Source organism: Barbus barbus (assembly GCF_936440315.1).
Source record: "Barbus barbus genome assembly, chromosome: 28".
Lineage (NCBI taxonomy): Eukaryota > Metazoa > Chordata > Actinopteri > Cypriniformes > Cyprinidae > Barbus > Barbus barbus.
In genome coordinates, this window is record NC_136756.1 from 29706458 (window position 1) to 29726677 (window position 20220).

Below are 20220 nucleotides of genomic sequence, written 5' to 3' on the forward strand. Positions count from 1 at the left end.
GAAGTCTCTTCTGCTCACCAAGGCTGCATTTATTTGATCAAAAATACTTTCAAAATATTTTTTACTAATACAATTAAAATATCTATTTTCTATGTGAATATCTGTTAAACTGTAATTTATTTCTGTGATCTGCAGCTGTATTTTCAGCATCATTACTTCAGTCTTCAGTGTCACATGATCTTCAGAAATCATAATAATATACTGATTTACTGATCAACAAACATTTCTGATTATTATCAATGTTGAACACAGTTGTGCTGCACAATATTTTTCTGGAAACTGTGATGCATTTTATTTTTCAGGATTCACAGATGAATAGAAAGTTCAAAAGAACAGCATTTATTTGAAACAGAAATCTTTTGTAACATTATGAATGTCTTTACTGTCACTTTTGATCCGTTTAACACATCCTTAGTAAATAAAAGTATTAATTTCTTTCATTTCTGTTACTGACCCCAAACTCAATTAATACTTAATTCCCAAACACACAATTATCTGAAGACATGCAGTATCTATTTCTCTAAAACGTTGTGTATTTTGGACACAACAGAGACGTTCATCCATCAACACTGATGAAGCCGGATGATCAGGGCACTGATGACAGGACAGTTTAATGAAGTCATTTTTATTATTTATTATTTTGTTTCACCACTAAAAATGAGTCATAATGTAGTTTCCATGATCATTTATCTGCCTCAGAATTAAAACCACACACACAAGCAGCGCAAACTTTGACAAACACGACAATAAACGTCTTCAAGTGAGCAGAAATACATGAAAAAATACTTTATCTGACATTTGTCATTCACCAACAGCTTCTATGTCACTCATGCCTGCTGCAGCTGATGATGATGATGTCATTTCCTCCAATCATTTCAAATCAAAGCACTTCCTGTCCATCCCAAAAGCCAGCGGGAAAACACTTTCACTCGTCCAGAAAGCCCTCGCATGCCTTCAGCTCATTCAATTACTGAAGAAGAATGAATATATTCTTTACGATGCATGGCAGGCCACTATATGACCAATTCCTGAAAATGAGCACACACCGCGGTAAATAAGAGCATCTACACGATTACGCCGGCCCAAATCAAACACACAGGGAGCGAACACACACTCAGAAGTGCACACTAATACACAGAGAATCTCTAAAGGTTACAGTAACAATTATCAAATCAGACTGTACTGATATTACTAAAGCAGAGCTGCATATCAATCAGTCGGTTTTCATCTGTTAAAGCACAATTAATTTAATCAGAAACCTTTCCCATCTGCTGTCAAAAAACGATCTTAGAGCGCCTCCTATAGGCCGCATGAGAACACAACCAGTTTCATATCTGACACAAATCCATAAATACATGCATTTTCCCCGTTATATATACACACATGCATGCATACAGATTTGTGTGTTCACTCTTTAAAATAAAGGTTGCACAGTGAAGAAGCATAGGTGACCCTGGAGCACAAAACCAGTCATAAGGGGCAATTTTTTGAAATTGAGATTTATACATCAAAGCTGAAAGATTGATGTATGGTTTGTTAGGATGGACAATATTTGTCTGAGATACAACTATTTGAAAATCTGGAATCTGAGGGAGCAAAAAAATCTAAATATTGAGAAAATCTCCTTTAAAGTTGTTCAAATTAAGTTCTTAGCAATGCATATTACTGATCAAAAATGAAGTTTTGATATATTTACAGTAGGAAATTTACTAAATATCTTCATGGAATATGATCTTAATATCCTAATGATTTTTGTCATAAAAGAGAAATGTATAATTTTGATCCATACAATGTATTGTTGGCTATTGATACAGATATACCTGTGTTACTCATGACTGCTTTTGTGCTGCAGGAACATATAGTTGGTTTCTTAAAGAACCTTTCAGTGATCCGTTCTTAAAAGCAGCATTTGTTTCTCAGTGTGAAGAACATTTTAATAATCTGAAGAACGTTCAGTTATTTGTTTGATGATCTGAAACATTAAAGTGTGACAAACATGCAAAAAAATAAAAAAATCAGGAAGGGGGCCAACACTTTTTCACACCACTGTATATTATATAAACAAAAACTTTCATTTTGGATGCAATTAATCACGATTAATCGTTGCCCAGCATGAATTTTTATATCAGTTAATGTTTATTTTATTTCAAGTAATTCATTTATTATAATTTATTACGGTTTTAGTTAACGATAACAACACTGCTTTAAATTCCTTTTGCAGATGCAAAGGAAACTATGAATGTAAATTATGATCGCCCCATTCTCACGTTCAACACAAGTGAAGAAATCACGACATGCACTCATATATTTCAATTAAGATCTAAACACGCAGACAGGCTCATCTTGCTCTAGTCGAGAGCTCATCAAAGCGATGTGAGAATGCCGTTCTGCCGAGAGCGGCTCCTAAAGGCCAAGAGCCCATCCTCACACACACGATACGCCGGGACCTTTTCACACACCTCTTTTTGTCCAGCGGGGATTTTCAAGGTGTAATCCCACACAAGAAGCTTAAAGAACAGCTCGCTGACGCTCATATCACACACAGACGTGACATTTAGAAACCGCAGCGCTGCTTTCTGTCGCTTCTTTCGAAACCTGTCGATATCAATCAGCCTCGAGTCACGAAAGGTGACGCTCTCCTCATCGATGAACGTGATTGCTTCCTCCAGAAAAGTGATCAAAACTCCAAAAAGGGTCTCGATGCCACCAGAAAGTTGAAAGCTTTTCCCTCTCTATCGATCGGTGATGCTCAAAGCGGCCTGTAATAAACAACCTGCCTATTTCCTGAGATCTGAAGAGATTATTAATGCAGCTAGAACAGAAAAACAGGACAAACCTCTGGTCAAAAGCTACTTTTCTGTGTTTCTGAATATTATGATTCAATAAGATCGATTTCTGATTTCATATTAGAATGATTTCTGAAGATCATGTGACACTGAAGACTGCAGTAATGATGCTGAAAATACAGCTGCAGATCACAGAAATAAATTACAGATTAACACATATTCACATAGAAAACAGCTGTTTTACATTAGAATAATATTTCACAATTTTTACTGTATCTTTGATCGAATAAATGCAGCCCTGGTGAGCAGAAGAAACTTCTTTATAAACATTTAAAAAAAAAAAAAAAATCTTAATCTTCCAAATGTTTGACTGGTAGTGTACAAAGTTTTAAATTTAATCAGAGTTTAAAGGAATAGTTCACCTAAAAATCTAAATTTGCTGAAATTTTACTCACCCTCAGGATCATCTGAGATCAGGATGAGTTTGTTTCTTCATCAGGTTTGTAGAAATGTGTGTCTGCATCAGTGTCTCAGCAATGGATGCTCTGCAGTGAATGGGTGCCGTCAGAATGAGAGTCCAACAGCTGATAAAAACATCACAATAATCCACACCACTCCAGTCCATCAGTTAACATCTGGAGAAGACAAAAGCTGTGTGTTTGTAAGAAACAAATCCATCTTTAAGACGTTTTTAACTTTAAACCGTTGCTTTTGGCTATAACACTTCCTCCTGTGAAAAAGTGCATCTTCTGTTGTCTATCACATCAAAATTTCTCTCCTGATTCAGACCAGAACACTTTTTCACAGGAGGAAGTGTTATTATGGATTATGGACTCGTGTTTTAGCCAAAAGCAACGGTTTAAAGTTAAAAACGTCTTAATGCTGGATTTGTTTCAGCTTTAGTCTTCTCCAGATGTTAACTGATGGACTGGAGTGGTGTGGATTATTGTGATGTTTTTATCAGCTCTCATTCTGACGGCACCCATTCACTGCAGAGCATCCATTGCTGAGACACTGATGCAGAGACACATTTCTACAAACCTGATGAAGAAACAAACTTCATTTTTGGGTGAACATACTATATATAAGGTATCACGCATTTCCTATAAATGTGTTTCTTTGTTTGCACGTCTTATAAGCAAACCAGGCACAGTTTTATGCAGGTGCTAAGCTGGATGCAGACTGCACTTTTTCTTTACAGAAGGCCGCTTCTATTTAAACATAATTGCAGGATGTTCTCACGACATGTTTCCAGAGAGCAATATCGTCCTCGGTCTCTCGTCGCATTCAATGAAAAGGCAGAATCTGTCAGAAGATGAGCATCTGTAATTGACAGCAGTCATTACATCCTCCGCTCTCGTTGCCTCAATTTAATGCAAAACTTTTCACCGCACTGTTCCTTATTATTCCTTAGATGCCACTTCAAAACGCCAAATAAACCCATAAAGTGATATTTGATCTTTAAATCATCTGCCAACGATGCTGTCGGCAAATTCGCCATCCCGCGCACACGTAATTAAAGGCAAATTGAGGGCTCTCTAATCTATTTTAGGTCATCAACAATTCCATTTACAGTTGACATGTAGGCTAATTAAAACTCAAGCTAATCAGATGGACGTGTGCGTGATCGGGGCACATGTGCTCATCTCTAAAGACAGACGCTGGGAGTTTCTGGCATATCAGAGCTGCTGGAAAATTAAAATCCCGCACTTCAAGGAAAGTGTCAGGCAAAAAGAAGAGAACAAGCCTTACATGCAAAATTAAGATTAAATTAAACATACTTCTGCTGTCATCTGACAAGTGAGTCTTATTATAGCTATCGAATAAAATAAAAAAAATAAAAAATAATAATAATGTTTTTTTTTATTCGATAGCTATAATAAGACTCACTTGTCATATATATAAAAAAGGAAATTAAATAATAAAAACTGAAAATAAAATAAAAATGAAAATATACAGTACAATTAAAACAAAGAACAAGCCTTTCATCCAAAATTAGGATTAAATTAAATATACTTCTGAAAAAAAAAAAAGTAAAACAAAGCAAAGCACCTGGGTATTAAATATAAAAACATTAAATAACTAAAATTACACACTACCATTCAAGAGAACAATTATTTATAGGTTTTGAGTAGCAAAAAAGCACACAAAATAAATGCTGATAAAATAGTGAAAATTCAGCTTTGCATCACAGAAATAAACTACATTTTACAAAGTATTCACAGAGAAAACATTTATTTTAAATTGTAATAATATTTCACAATACTGTGATTTTTACTGTATTTTTTGTGAAATAAGTGCTGCATTAAGCATAAGAGACTTTAATTTTGTACATTTAATTAATTTTTTTTAGTTTATTTGTTTTTAATCTTACAGAACCAAAACATTTCAAGAGTAGTTTATATATTTTTATTAAATGTATTTATTTATTTTGTACATGGGTAGTTGATGTATCAATGTGTCCTATGGTGTGCCGAAAAAATAATAATAATAATAATAACCTCTAACATTGAAGATAAACCTCTCTCATGCTATTTGTAACTAAGAATTAAGATACATTTTTCTCATGTTATTCGTATGCTAATTTTTTTCTATGTTACACCATAAGACACAGTCCAATTTTTATTTGTCAACTACCCACTTACTTTTTTTTTTTTTTTTTTCATTATTTCTAATCTATTTTACAATAATACAGCTGTGTGATATGATTTTGGTCCATGCAAAAAGGTGAGATGTTATTCTGTTCGCTCTTAAAGTAAACATCTAGGCCTACACTCTGGAAGACAGTACTGAGACCCGCCTGCTTGCACTCACAAAGACTGACAAAAACAACAAAGGAGTACAGAAAATATTACAGGAAACTTTGTGGTTCTTGGATGTTCTGATGCGATCAAAGGTAATGCTTGGCCTGAAAGCTGTGAGAAGCGCTGATCTAAAGTTACGCTAAATAAAACGACTCCCACAGGCTGGCATTCAGCTCAGAGACATTAAAGAGCCAGACGCAGATGGAGCCCGACTCCCGCGGTTCACCAGTTCAGACCTGACAAGGAGACAAGTGGGCCAATTTAAGAGCGCCGGCTCTTTAGCGGAGCGAACCTGGCCTTAAAACTACAGATTTGATTTGGAGACCATCACAAGCCGGGTAATTGGCTAAACGCGCTGCTTAATTGCTTTTAGTTCTCCGGCTACTTGGCCATAAAATGTGGGGCAAGAGCAAGGGATACTCCGTAAATCTGAATGTAGGTGAAAATTGGATTTATCTGCGTGACCCCTGAGGCTGGATACGGCCATAATCACAGCCGGATCATTAAAAAAGCAGACCATCTGCATAGAGCGGAAGCTAATTACAGAAAACACAACACAAATATGTGTCTCTGGAGCACAAAAGCAGTCATGAGTAACACAGGTATATTTGTAGAAATAGCCAACAATACATTGCATGGGTCAAAATTATACATTTCTCTTTTATGCCAAAAATCATTAGGATATTAAGTAAAGATCATGTTCCATGAAGATATTTAGTAAATTTTCTACTGTAAATATATCAAAACTTAATTTTTGATTAGTAATATGCATTGCTAAGAACTTAATTTGAACAACTTTAAAGGAGATTTTCTCAATATTTTGATTTTTTTGCTCCCTCAGATTCCAGATTTTCTAATAGTTGTATCTCAGCCAAATATTGTCCTAACATAACAAACCATACATCAATGGAAATATTATTTATTCAAAATAATTGACCCCTATGACTGGTTTTGTGGTTCAGTGTCACAAATACAGATTTAAAGAGGACTGGAACATCTCTGTTTGACGTGATTCTGGAAGCTGAGCATAAAGGAGTCTTTACATCATACAACACACAAGTAAAGATCCTGACTTGAATATGAAATGGGTTTTGAAGTATCATGAGCTTCAACAGCTTTAAATCAAGATGCACTTACTTGAGCAATGATTTAAGCATGTTAGTTTTATGCTGTCAATTTAATGTGTCCTTGCTAAATAACCCCCCCCCCCCAAAAAAAAAATTGTATTTAATTTCCATATTTATTTTTTACTCGACAACTATGCTTGATCATTATAATAAATTTCAATATATAAATCTGCTTCTTAAATAAGTGCATCTTGTTTTAAACATGTAGGTTAAATGTTTAAGACGCTATTACGCTCAAGTTCCAGAACAAGTTGAATAAAAACATCTTTAATGCATTTCTATCCTTGTATTTGTGTCTCGTTTTATGCATAAACCTTAATAAATTGTGTATGGATTCATGCTGACATGAGATTCATTATCTATTTAAGACAATATAGTCTTTATTAAGAAACATTTTTGTTTGTTTAGACTTGCTTTTAGAGAATGTATTATAAAACTGTATATTTTAAATTGTTTATCATTTACAGCATTATCAAATTTAGTGATGTTTATGCTTAAAGACACAAATACAAAACATTTGTTCGACATGTTTCTGGAAGGGAGCATAAAAGCGTCTTAAAGTAACAGTTCACCTATAAATTAATATTTTTAAATCATTTATTATTGATTGCATCTTCTTTTAAGCATAAATTCTGACAAATACAGATTAAAAGAGGTGAAAAAAGGAATGTAAATCCAGAATATGATATGCATTTGAAACATTCAACATCTTTGAAACAAGACAAATCTGCTTCTCAAGAAAGTGTGTGAATGTTAAGACTTGATTCCAAAGATTATATTAGAAAACTTTATGCTTAAAAGGACACAAATACAGGATGCAATTGTTTGACATCTTTCTGGAACATAAGCATCTTAAAGAAACCGTTCACGCAAATATGAACCTTGCATCAACACAAAAGGTAAAAATACGATATGTGTTTGTGACACAAGGGTGAGTAAAGAGACTCAATCCTAAACATTTCCAGAAGAGTTCAGTGTTTAAAGAAGGAGAAGCTCCGACCGCACAGAAACGACTTCCAGCTTTTTAATTATTCAATTATCTGTGCGAAGACGAGCGGCCCATCTGCGGATCAGCCCTATTCATCATTGATTGGGAGAGACAGACGCGGGATCGTTTTACTCCATTAGCAGCGGGGCCGGACTCGGGCCCTTTATTGTAAATGAGGGCCACAATTGTGCGATCTGTCACCAAAAGCATTGGAGCCGTCAGGAGAGAGAGGACTCAGATGTCACGAGTAGACGGAGCGGAGCCGTATCTCGCTCTCGAGGGGAAGGAAAGACAGAGTCACTGACGATCCGGTTCGGCTCCGAGAACGACGTTATAGCGAGGAAACATCACGACTGTCTGATATAAAGAGACACGTGAAGACTCGTGCATGCATCGTACTTCATATTTCATCCAAGTCACGCTCTTGTAGTTTAATAGATGTTTGGTTTAGAACTTCAGTCATTGGTTAAACGATTTAAAGTCTATTAACCTGGATTTTCACTTCATTCTGCTGTGAAGAAGGTCTCCGTTTCTCCCACTTGAATAATTTACATCATTCGGTCCCAAAAGTGCTGTTAAAGACGGGATCAAATAAGGCCAATCTGAACACACACAACAACTTCAAAACCAACATATATATTATATATATTTTATTATATTATACTCTTCTATTACTCTTCTACTCTTTAAAAGAAAGAAAAAGAAATGTGGTTGTCATCAAATCAAAAATTGTGGACATTTATAGGGATATTGTGTTAAAAAAAATGTATGTAGTGTTTATTTATTTATTTTATTTTTATGCATTTAATTTAATTACTTTATTTATCTTTTTTTTTTTTTTTTTGCCCTGGGACTACAAATGAAAATTACACACTGGCTAAATCTGCCAACTTTACATTGATTTTATTTACACAGTTTTTTTTTTTTTATCTGTATATTGTATTATGTTTTTTTTTTTTTTTTTTACATTTTAACATTTTTTATGTAACAATTTTATTATTTTTACTTATTTTAATTTTTTACATTTACATATTTAATTTTTTTTTGCATTTTTATTTATTTTTTTGTACATATTTTTGTTTTATTTTTAACGTGGTTTTTTTCTACACATTTATTTTATTTTAATTTTTAAAAAAATTTTTTTTTACGTTTTATTTAGAAATGAACACAAATACTCTTTCTGTTTCTCCTGACGTCACCTAGGCCTAATAATGCAGGGTATAAGTTAAAAGTTAACAACCAATGAACAAATAAAGTATTATTTTTGCAAAATCACATCATGTCTGGCTCCATTTTAAACGGCCAGCTTTCACAACTCAATCAATCACTAATACACAAAACCTTTTTTTCCTTAGGGTATATTCACACCAGGAGAGTCCGCTAGTTCACTTGCTTTGGTCCGGACCAAATACAATGTAAATTTTTTTTGTTTGTTTGGCACGGCCCAAAAGATCCACACCAAGAGGGAAGCAAACTGGAGTTCGATTCAATCAAACCAAACAAGACAGGTGTGAATACACCCTTACTGAATAACTAGTTTCACTCAGAAGTACATCAGATCTCAAAGTAAAACAGGTCGAGCACTCAAAAACGCCATCAGTTCCTCACTAATAATCACACATCTGGAAAAGCCTGCTGAGAAATCTGATCCACAGCTAGAGAAACTATTATTAAGTATTTGGAGTCCTTTTGTTCTTGAAGTAACTCAAAAACACACATACAGAGGAGAAACTCTTTGAATCTCAATCTGCTGCTCATCTGACAGCAAAACTCACAGTTATGATCACGGTCTAACGCACATCAAGCACACACCAGCTTGCATTTTGTTACAATTAACGTCCAAAGGTCTGTTTTAAAGCACTTCTCACAAAACCACACAATATTTTCTCTTTAGAAGAACAACACTGACCTCCAGTGGCTCTAGACAGACATTCGCCAACACTTCTCAACAAAAACAAAAGGCTTTCTTAAAAACCAGATTTATGCATGCAATATATTGATCAAAAAATTATGCAAAAGAGCTAGAGATGTACTCAATCACTCAACGAGACAAGAGAATGACAGAGAAAGAGAAAAGAGTTGTGTAATAAAAACCCAAACACCTCTGCTTTTGTTTTGTCCAGCAAAAACCCCCACAAAACTCACTACTTCTGTCTGGATCCTCTGACCATTTCAGCACGGGACCAAAGAAAATGCACATTTCTAAAATAAACTTACTCATCTGGAAATGTAATATATGACATACAATATAGAGCCCTATATTGAGTGGCATTGCCTTATATGTTACTTGTAAGGCCATAAATTTATAAGGTGTGCAAATGTTACCATGGGAATTTTATATATGTGCATATGTTATTAATATCAAAATGCTGATTACATGCAGCAACCATGTCAACAATATATATATATTTTATTTATATATGCAATGCAACTTTATTAAAACAACATATACATGTATACAAAAAAATCTGTGTTCATGCATATTTATTTTTTTACACATTTTTAATTTGTTATTGTTATGTGTATTTTTTATTTTTTTTTATTTACTTATTTACATATTTATGTTTATTTTTTTAACAAATTAACGAATAAACGTACAAATACTTCTCTGAAGCATTTCCGTTTCACGTGGCGTCACCTCTATATATGTTTTTTGTAATAATCATTTAAAATATTTACTTCTATAATATCAGCATGTACTGACATTATATATACTGCATATTTACATGACATATACGTCCAAAAATGTGTTGCACATACATACACAAGCATTTCTATGGGCAACATGTATGTTGATATATGAAATCATTCCAATTTCTAAAAGGATTCATATGTTTTTACTTCAAATATGTACATATATTACATTTGTGTATGGGTATTTTAAGCGTGATTCACCAACCAGATGCACTTCTTAGTAATTCATGGACAAAAACCTATATATCAATTGACAGATATGCAACAAATAATATGCCTTGCACATAAATAATACATAAAACTCACAAAAAAAACACAGATTATGTATAAACACATGAGTGATGCTCACAGCAGATGAGCAAAGTGCTGTAAAGTGCTACACAGTCTGCTTTAAAAGTTCAGATGAGCTTAGAAAATGTGTATATTTATACCACTTCATATAGTTAATCAATTTCAAATGAAGAGAGCTGTTTTTTCTCCAAAACTGACCATGATTACAAATGTGATTATAAAGAATCAAAAACTGCAGGAGTCAGTTTAAGATACCAGCACAATAACACACTCAGCAAAATATGATCTAATTATCGTTGTGGATAAACTCCCAGAAAATATCATGTTGTGTCAATATTGCACACCCCTACGCTTAATGTGAGGGTGGATGCACGTACCAGTTTGTTCTCCTGCATGTAGATCCTCTGTAGTTTGTTGCATCCCTGCGCCAGCGCCACCAGACCCTCGTCACTGATGCTGTAGCACTGGCCAAAATGCACATCCTTCAGCTCTTTGCAGTGTTCGCCCAACTGCTCAAAACACACAAACATGCATTCAGTTCAGTACAGAGGAGATTCACAAAGTTATTTTGTCAGCCCCTTTGAGCTACAGTACTAGATAAAATATTATAATAGATCAAATAAGACTAACATTTTAATAACTTAGCAACACATTGGCATGTTGATGGTTCTCTTACACCTTTGCCAAAGTCAAATTCAAGCATTTTTACGGTGCATTTTCATGCAACTAACAGTACATATTAGCATAAACACACATTCTTCTCCACATTAAATCAGATGCTGCATATGCAGATCTGCAGTTTTGCTCAATTTTTTTTTTTTTAATATGCATTATGCAATATTATTTACTAATTATATAATATAATAAACAATTTAACAGATTATTCTGTATTCTATTGTAAGTATTGTGTAATTACATCCAAGCTATATAAAGCGCAAGCATCCTAACTATGTTATCTTATATTATCTAAAACACACACTGTTTAGTTAGAGAGTGAATTATTATGAAAGCCATGCAATTACAATTTCAAGCAGTTTCAAGCACTTTAGCAAAAACTCAAGCACTTTTCAAGCCTTGAATATATGGAAATGCAAGCATTTTCAAGAATTTCCAGCACCCGTATGAACCCTGGTCAGATAATAATTACATGCGGGTAAACAAATAAAATATTTATTTTTAGTGTTTTGTTTTTATTTTTAATATTTGTAAAATAGTTTATTTTTAAAATTGCATTTTTATTTTAATTTTTTCCATTTTCCATTAGGCCATATTTTCTAAATATGTTAAATTTTTTTAATTATGTTTATTTTAATTTTAAATATTACAATTTTTTAAATCTGTTTAAATTCTATTTAGTTCTATTCTAAATAGAATTAATAATGAAGTATATTTTTTAATTATTTAAATTAATAATTTTAATATTTTTTTATTTTACAGTTATGATATTGAATTAAATTACACGTATATTTTTTTATTTTATAGTTATGATATTGAATTAAATTACACATGCCATGATATGATATTTGGTCATAAAGCAAAAAACCTGAAATGTCGCATAAAACATGGATGGAAGCAGTGCTTTATTCGCAGATGTGTTCAGGAGAACAAAATCTTCCCTTCCTAGGAAAAAGCATCATAATATAATATAATAAAATAATTAAAAGTTGCTGCAACCATTGAAGCATGCAACTCTTTTTTCCCATTTTAAGATTTAATTTGCATCTTGGGTTTCCATCTAAAGTAAAGTAAAGTAAAGTAAAGTCGTGACGTATTGTCAAGTATGGTGACCCATACTCGAAATTGGTGCTCTGCGTTTAACCCATCCAAGTGCACACACACAGCAGTGAGTAGTGAATAAATGCACACACACACACACACACACACACACACCGTGAACACACACACGGAGCAGTGGGCAGCCATGCTGGGGGTTCGGTGCCTTGCTCAAGGGCACCTCAGTCGTGGTATTGAGGATGGAGAGAGCGCTGGACATTCCCTCCCCCCACCTACAATTCCTGCCGGCCGGGGACTCGAACTCGCAACCTTTCGATTACGAGTCCGACTCTCTAACCATTAGGCCACGACTTCCCCACAAGACTTCCCCACTTCCCCATCTAGTGTTTTTAATCGCAATGTCCCACATAAATTTGCATTAACATACGTGGATGGAAACACTGATAATGACTCATATTCATCACATGCATCCTTCGAGTGAGTTTGGAGCGGTCTGTGAAGGTCAGCTCACCAGTTTGAGAGCGTGGTCAGTGAGTTTGTCCTGATTGCCGACGTGAAGTTTCTGCAGGAGCGGGCAGTGGCCGGCCACGGTGCACAGAGACACATCGCTGAGCTGCTTACAGCGGTACGCCGTGTATTTGATCAGACCGGGACAGTTGGACGCCAGAGAGCAAACGCCGTGATCCTGAACGTTACGGCAGTCGGAGATGTTGATCTCAGTGACGTTCTGCCTCCGGGACGCGATCTTCACCAGGAGATCGTCTTTAACCTGCGCTCACACAGACAACAGATCAATCGCTTTAATATTATATACTATTTAATCCCACTGGTCACAGAAGTGACCGTAAAGAAGGTTTTCATTTATAAAGCTCTAAAAATGTTACTGACTGGTGTTTTTAGTGCATTTTCTGCAAATATGGAAAAAATAAAGGGTCTCTCTCAATTTCACATGATTAGTGCAGATTGTCACATGACCAGAGCAGTTTACTTCCTGTTTGTACCATGAGAGGATGATGTCTGCATCAAAGCTCCAAAACAATAGGCTCGTAAAGCATGTTAACATAAAGATATGACAAAGATTTTTGGTACACATTATCTTTAAGGTGTCTAGTATTAATATATGAATTCACAATTATTTCGTTTTGTTGAGTGTGGACATAGAGCAAGTAAACATGTTGATGGCAACAACAGTGACCGGTGGGATAATAACTATTGTTTTTGTATTTTAGTATACCTATTCAGAGTTGTATAAGGTTTTTGTGTAACAGTAATCATAGAATGTGATGAAACAGTTTAAAATGGTTAATAACTGGGCTGAGATATATAAGAATTTTGATGACTGCAGAAATAATTTAATTTCAGTATATTATCCCACCGGTCACAATAAAACACACTTCCATTAATTAAAAAAAATATTATTATTGATTATTTCAAGGGGTTACTAATGACACATCATTTTGATATTTTCATGTCTGAGAAAACATTTGGGATTAAATGGGTTAAGACTTTTTTTTTTTTAAATTGCTTTTAATTTCTCATTTTAATTTTAGTTCACATTTTAGTCATTTTGGTTTGTGATTGTGATGTTTAGTGATTTTTGCTTTTGTCATTTTTATGCATTTCTTTCAGCTTTAGTTTTTATTTCAGTTTTAGCTATTTTAATACTACTTTTAGCACTTAAATATCAGTTAGCTGCCAAGGCAACATTAGTCATTTTCTTTTTAGCTAATATTTATATTTTATTACAGCTTTAATTAAAATATGAAAATTATTTTATTCGTTTTAGCAAACAATAACTTAAAACTGTTTTTTTTTTTATTGCTGCCATTATACGGATGCATTAAAATGCAACAAAGCTTTCAGCTATAGTTCATAAAAAAAAAAATGCACAATTTGCTAAATAGTTATTAGGGCCACATGATTGGGGGGAAAAAACAATTGTGATTTTACTGATAAAACATTTCATTGTGATTTAAAATGCAATTTGTTTTTAAATCCAGGTTTGCTATACTTGTTTGTAGGCCGGCACAATTTGGCCAAAATTATAATTATTTCTTATAATATAATAATATCTAAATAAACAAAGAAAAATTACTATTGTCATTTTTCAGTGTAAAACACAAACTATTTAAGAAATATAATAGTAATAATAATTTTATTTTACATTACAACTGTAAAATTACCGTTCTAATATTTCCTTTTCAAATATTAAACCACTGAACTTTTATTTTGACAAACTTTTTTTTTTTTGATAAATTGATAAGATTAAAAATAAAATTAATTACCAGTTTGGGAACATGGTTGGTATACTACTTTGCTTTTCTTTTGATTATCTTGATCTTGCAGCCCTAATAGTTATGCACACAAATAATTCTACAACTAAAGCAGTTTTCTAGATAAATAAGGATAAGCACAAACCTGCTGGAGGCCGCTGAGATCGATCTGTTTCCAGAACTGAAAGTCTAAGCAGAGATCGCGCCAGTACTTACAGACCAGAGACGCACCCAGACATCGCTCCTTCACCGACAGGTGAGAAAACACCTGAGAACACATTACACACGGGGTCATCAACTGTCCATCACTGCAAACACATGAATGAATCAAGATCTGTACGGAAATTAGAGTGTCATTTTAATTAAACAATATTGAATCTCAGTACTTAAGCTGCAGGTTTGATTCGTCAACAGCATGCTGCTGATTACTTTTGTACAATAAACAGTTTTGTTATTGTGTTGGTCACCAGTTGATATCCAATGATGTTCAAACCATTGGTTTAAGCAAAACGCATAACTAATTAATACCACCATACTTCCCCAGCTGATTGATTACGTTAAGAATTGCAAACATTGTATGTATTACAAGTTTTATGAAGTGATATGATTAAATATGCAAAACGTGCATTACCTTATTAAACATTTGCACACATTTCCAGAATAAATCAAATAAAGTCAGGTTCAAAATTCTTGTTTGATTTTGTTGTAACATTTGATCTCACCACTAAGAGTTCTCCTAAATAGCAGTAAAAGTTTTCTCTTAAAACTATTCACAAAGCTGCTGAGACAAACTTGTACTGAGGAATAGAGAGAAGTCTTAAACTCAGAGTAAGGGGGCGGGGTTTACCTCGTTACTATGGATGATGTCATCAAGCTTATTAACTATGCACACAGTGATTGGCTGATAGTCTCTGTCAGAGATTTATTCATAGAGCATGATATTATGTTGCCACATTCAAGTAAAGATTTTAAAATGCAGGCTGTCATTAATTAAACAAGTATATGTTCAGCTAATTGTCAGCCTGTATGCTTCTCATAAACAATTAGTGAATATGCATATAAACAGCCTTTTAATGAACAGAGTAGAATAATCACGGCTGATAGTAAGACATGCAAACGTAACAGAAAAGCAAACTGGACTCAAGAACATCTGTTACTTCTTGTCCAGCTGATTAATGAAAACAAGGATATAATCAAAGGAACATTTAGAGTTGAGATAACCTCCAAAACCAAAGGAGATATCTTTTTAAAAGCTCATTATCGTCAAATATTTCTAAACTGTTTACGTTCCGAGGCAGATTTCCAGAAACAGCTATTTTAGGATGGTTTGTGACTTCGGACTCCTCTTCACTGCTCCTGACCTTTCACAGATTTAGGAGCTAGTTTTAGTGCTAAACACTTTGTGAAATACTCTTAGATTTGTTTGCACCCTCAGATTCCAGATTTTGAAATAGTTGTATCTCAGACAAATATTGTCTGATCCTAACAAACCATACATCAATGGAAACCTTGATGATGCTTTCAGATGATGTATAAATCTCAATTTTGAAAAATTGACACTTGAGACTGGTTTATGGTCCAGGGTCACATTTTCATTCGAGTACTCCGTTAAACAGACCTTGAGCAGTATAGACGAGGGCAGCTGGTTAATGTGGGATGTGTCTGTATTTTCAGCGCTCCTCGTCTCCTCCGAACTCTCGTTTTGAGGCGGCTGACAGCAGCAGGAGGAGGAAGAAGTCGAGGCGCTGCCTGCATCTGTATGCCGCCCCACGCCAGAGCCATCCTCCTCCAAAGGAGAGGAAGAAGAGGAGGAGGATGAAGGCAGCGAAGGGAGGAGGCACCGGCTGTCTCCTCGCTCCTCTCCGTTCTCCATGGCCTCCTGGAAGGCACAGCGAGGCTGCTTGCGGGGAGTACACCGCTGCAGCTCAGCACATTTACGCTTGCACACCATTTCAGAATAGTCAGGGTTGACGGCACAGAACAGCGCCGGGGGCCCGATCAGCTTGGAGAGCAGACTCCGACCCTGGCCCTCCCAAACGGCCAGCTCTCCCGGAGAGAGGAGGAACCTGGCGCACTCCTCGGGCGAGTTCAGCGAAACGTAGCGCTCGGCGAGTTTGGACACTGCCGCGCTCTCAAAGGGCCAATCGTCCTCAACGCTCCCGCTGCTGCTGTGCACGATGAAGCACAGCATACAGGGACCTTGAAGGAAGCAGTTCCTCCTCTTCTTCTTCTTGCGCAGCTTCCGTGACTTCTTCTTCAGGCCGTAACCATTTTTTGAGAGAAAATGGCCCATATAGATGATTCACGGTGACTCTGGGGAACGAGAGAGCAACAGAGGAAAAATTACAAGCAGTAAAAGCCACTTACATGTTTGTTTACAAGTTTTCACTTCATTTTTGCTTGAAAAGTAAAAGATCTGCTAATAGTGCAACATGACATGCAGACAAAAATAAGTGACCCTGCAGCACAAAAGCAGTCATGAGTAGCACAGGTATATTTGTAGCAATAACCAACAATACATTGTATGGGTCAAAATTATACATTTCTCTTTTATGACAAAAATCATTAGGATATTAAGATCATGTTCCATGAAGATATTTTGTAAACTTTCTACCGTAAACATATCAAAACTTCATTTTTGATTAGTAATATGCATTGCTAAGAACTTCATTTGAACAACTTTAAAGGAGATTTTCTCAATATTTAGATTTTTTTGCTCCCTCAGATTCCAGATTTTCAAATAGTTGTATCTCAGACAAATATTATCCTATCATAACAAACCATACATCAATGGAAAGATCATTTATTCAGCTTTCAGATGTTGTATAAATCTCAATTTTAAAAAATTTGACCCTTATGACTGGTTTTGTGCTCCAGGGTCAAATATATTTATCGTAGAATTTGTTCCAACAACTTTTTTAATTTGCTGTCTCGTTATAGTAATTCGTGGCTAGGTTGTAATAATTTTATTTATTTAAAACATAGCCATGATTTACTAAAACAAGGGAACAAATTAGTATGATGTGGCCTCAATTTATTAAAATGAGGGAACAAATTAGTACAAACGAGGGAATTAATTAGTACAACACAACCTAAATTTACTAAAAATGAAGGAAGGAATTCGTACACTGTCACTGCAATTTATTAAAAGTACAACATGGCCATGATTTACTAAAAGAGGGAAGAAATTAGTACAACGTGGCCACAGTTTACTAAAACAACAAATTATTAAAGCGAGGGAAAAATGTGTACAATATTTAAAAACTTTCCTATAACGTTTAATGTTCAGAATCACTATAAGTGTTCATAGAATGTAACATTTAAAACATTGATCAGCACAACATGTCAACTTCTGACTTAATCATCCAGTGGAGTGAGTTTGGGGCGGGGCTATATATTTGAGCAGCCAATGGCAGCAGGAGGCGTGTTTGGGAAACATGTTTGAGAACAGTCATTATTTTTGCAGATCCGTCTGATGACAGAAGATATATCTAGGGTATTACTATGTCATGTAAGTATTCATATTATATGTAGGTAGTGCTGATAGCATTTGATTTGTTTTGGTTTATTTTTTGTGTTGTTGTTATTGTTTTGAAAAAAAAAAAAAAGAGAGAGAGATAAAAGAAATGAGAAGATATCTGCAGACCCGTCAGCTGATAGAAGCTTCATTATTGCTCCTAAATAAGTAACACTTACTGCAGGAAACAGACTGAAGAATCGCCTTTTGCTCTGAACAGTGAATACGCACTAAAAATGAGATATTGACCCAGTTGCATCTTCACAAAACCATATCAAAGTAGCCTATATTTATGGCTGTTGCATTGTGGTTTAGTTACTCCAGGGGTCTCAAAATCATTCTGACAGACCAAAAATTATAAACACACTCTTCAGATGTTAAACTAGACACTTGATCCAGTGCCAACAACAAGGAAACAGTCTTATCAATTATTGAATAAACTGCACCAGCATGAGGCATAGGAAGATCAATACTGAATGTCCATCTAAGTTAACAAATGCAACCATATAAATACCATAAACATGTAATCCATTCGTACCATGGTATCACCACAGTACTTTTTGCATTGCTAATGAGTATTTAGAACAGCCAGGCTGCGTTATATGTCTGAAATATGATGTATAATGTGTGAGTGAAGCTCTGTGCTGCTGTTATCTCTCAGCAGCAACCCTAGAAACATTCTCAAACACTGCTGTCACTGTTTACACACACTGACCGCTCGTCGCTGAGTGTTGTTGTGTTTCATTGAGTGATAGTGGCGAAGGACGCCATTAAACTCCCTCATGAGGAAAGAAGCAACAGCGAACATCAGTCATAATAAAACCTGCCAATCCTCACCAGCTCACGCGGCCCTCAGCACCTCCTTCCCGAGCTCTCATAATCCACGCGGAACACAAACAGAAGCGAACGCGCCGCAAACTCGCGCTCGCTGTGTCAACCTGCTACAATGTTTCAAAACACTTCCGGATTTCAAATAACAGAGGAAATCCCGCCCACGGTTCGAGATGAGAGCGGGCGTTCATTGGCCAGATTACCTGTCTGTTATGACACGATGGCCAATCATTTGTGATTTAAAGGGAACTTTTTAAATACGGCTGTAAACACGCTTGATGCGACGCGAATGCATAAATTACTCGCGCTTAAGTTACTTTGTTAACCATCAACACTTAAGAATTCTGAAAGCGGTTTTGTTTTGGACATAGACAAACTTTTGCAAACGAGTTTTTATTAATCTGTCCAAATCATTCCAGCTATAAATCACTATAAAAAACCCCGTTATGAGTTAAGATTCATTTTAGCGAGTCGGTTCGAATGATTCATTCCAATGAAGCGCGATACAATGTGCATGAAGAATAATATTAATTGTTCCCAATATTGTTATCACCTCACAGTTGTACTTGTGAAGAATCCATTAGTTACAAGTCAAGTCAGAATTACTTATATAGTCCTTTTTTCTTGTACGTTCAAGGAGTCGGTTCAGATGATTCATTTCAATGAATCACGATTCAATTATTTTATGACGTCACTCAAACAAAGATTTATTTATTTTTTTCTGTTACAGGTCTAATAATATTAATTATTCACAATATTGTTACCACCTCACCGTTTTACTTGTGAAAAAGTACAAGTAAAGTACATGTTTTGAATGGTGCTTTCTCTTCCTTTTTTGTTTATTGAACTGTATGAACATTAAAGCAAAAAGCAGTGCATTTAAACACAGACAAGAAAAAAAAGAAAGGGAAAAAATACAAAAATATACATAGAAACAGATATATTGGCCAGGTAACAAAAAATAACAACAAGTAAAAAAACATCTCAAAAGGACACAGTGAATAAAGAGATACAGTTATTATTGCTTTTGGATTAATATAATTTTGCAGGATAGTTTCCATATATTTCTCTTGTGCGTTTATTTTAGTGAGTCGGTTCGGATCATTCATTCCAATGAACCGCTATACGATTCTTTTAAGACGTTACGTCACATAAAACACATAAAGATTCAGTTT

General features: G+C 35.0%; 1 protein-coding gene across 2 annotated transcripts in view; it reads right to left on the reverse strand.

Annotated features, from left to right (window-relative positions):
- Positions 1-19208, reverse strand: part of fbxl17 (F-box and leucine-rich repeat protein 17) — a 210893-nt gene extending 191685 nt beyond the window's left edge. The window contains exons 1-5 of one of the 2 annotated variants that reach the window (XM_079382561.1): positions 19052-19208; positions 16316-17010; positions 14843-14965; positions 12936-13193; positions 11068-11199 (exon numbers count right to left, since the gene is read on the reverse strand). In XM_079382561.1, coding sequence (XP_079238687.1) covers positions 11068-11199; positions 12936-13193; positions 14843-14965; positions 16316-16990 — 1188 coding nt within the window. In that variant the 5' untranslated portion in view covers positions 16991-17010; positions 19052-19208. The remainder of the gene's footprint in view (positions 1-11067; positions 11200-12935; positions 13194-14842; positions 14966-16315; positions 17011-19051) is intronic. The other variant, XM_079382562.1, reaches the window with a different exon arrangement.
- Between the last annotated feature and the right edge of the window lie 1012 nt (positions 19209-20220).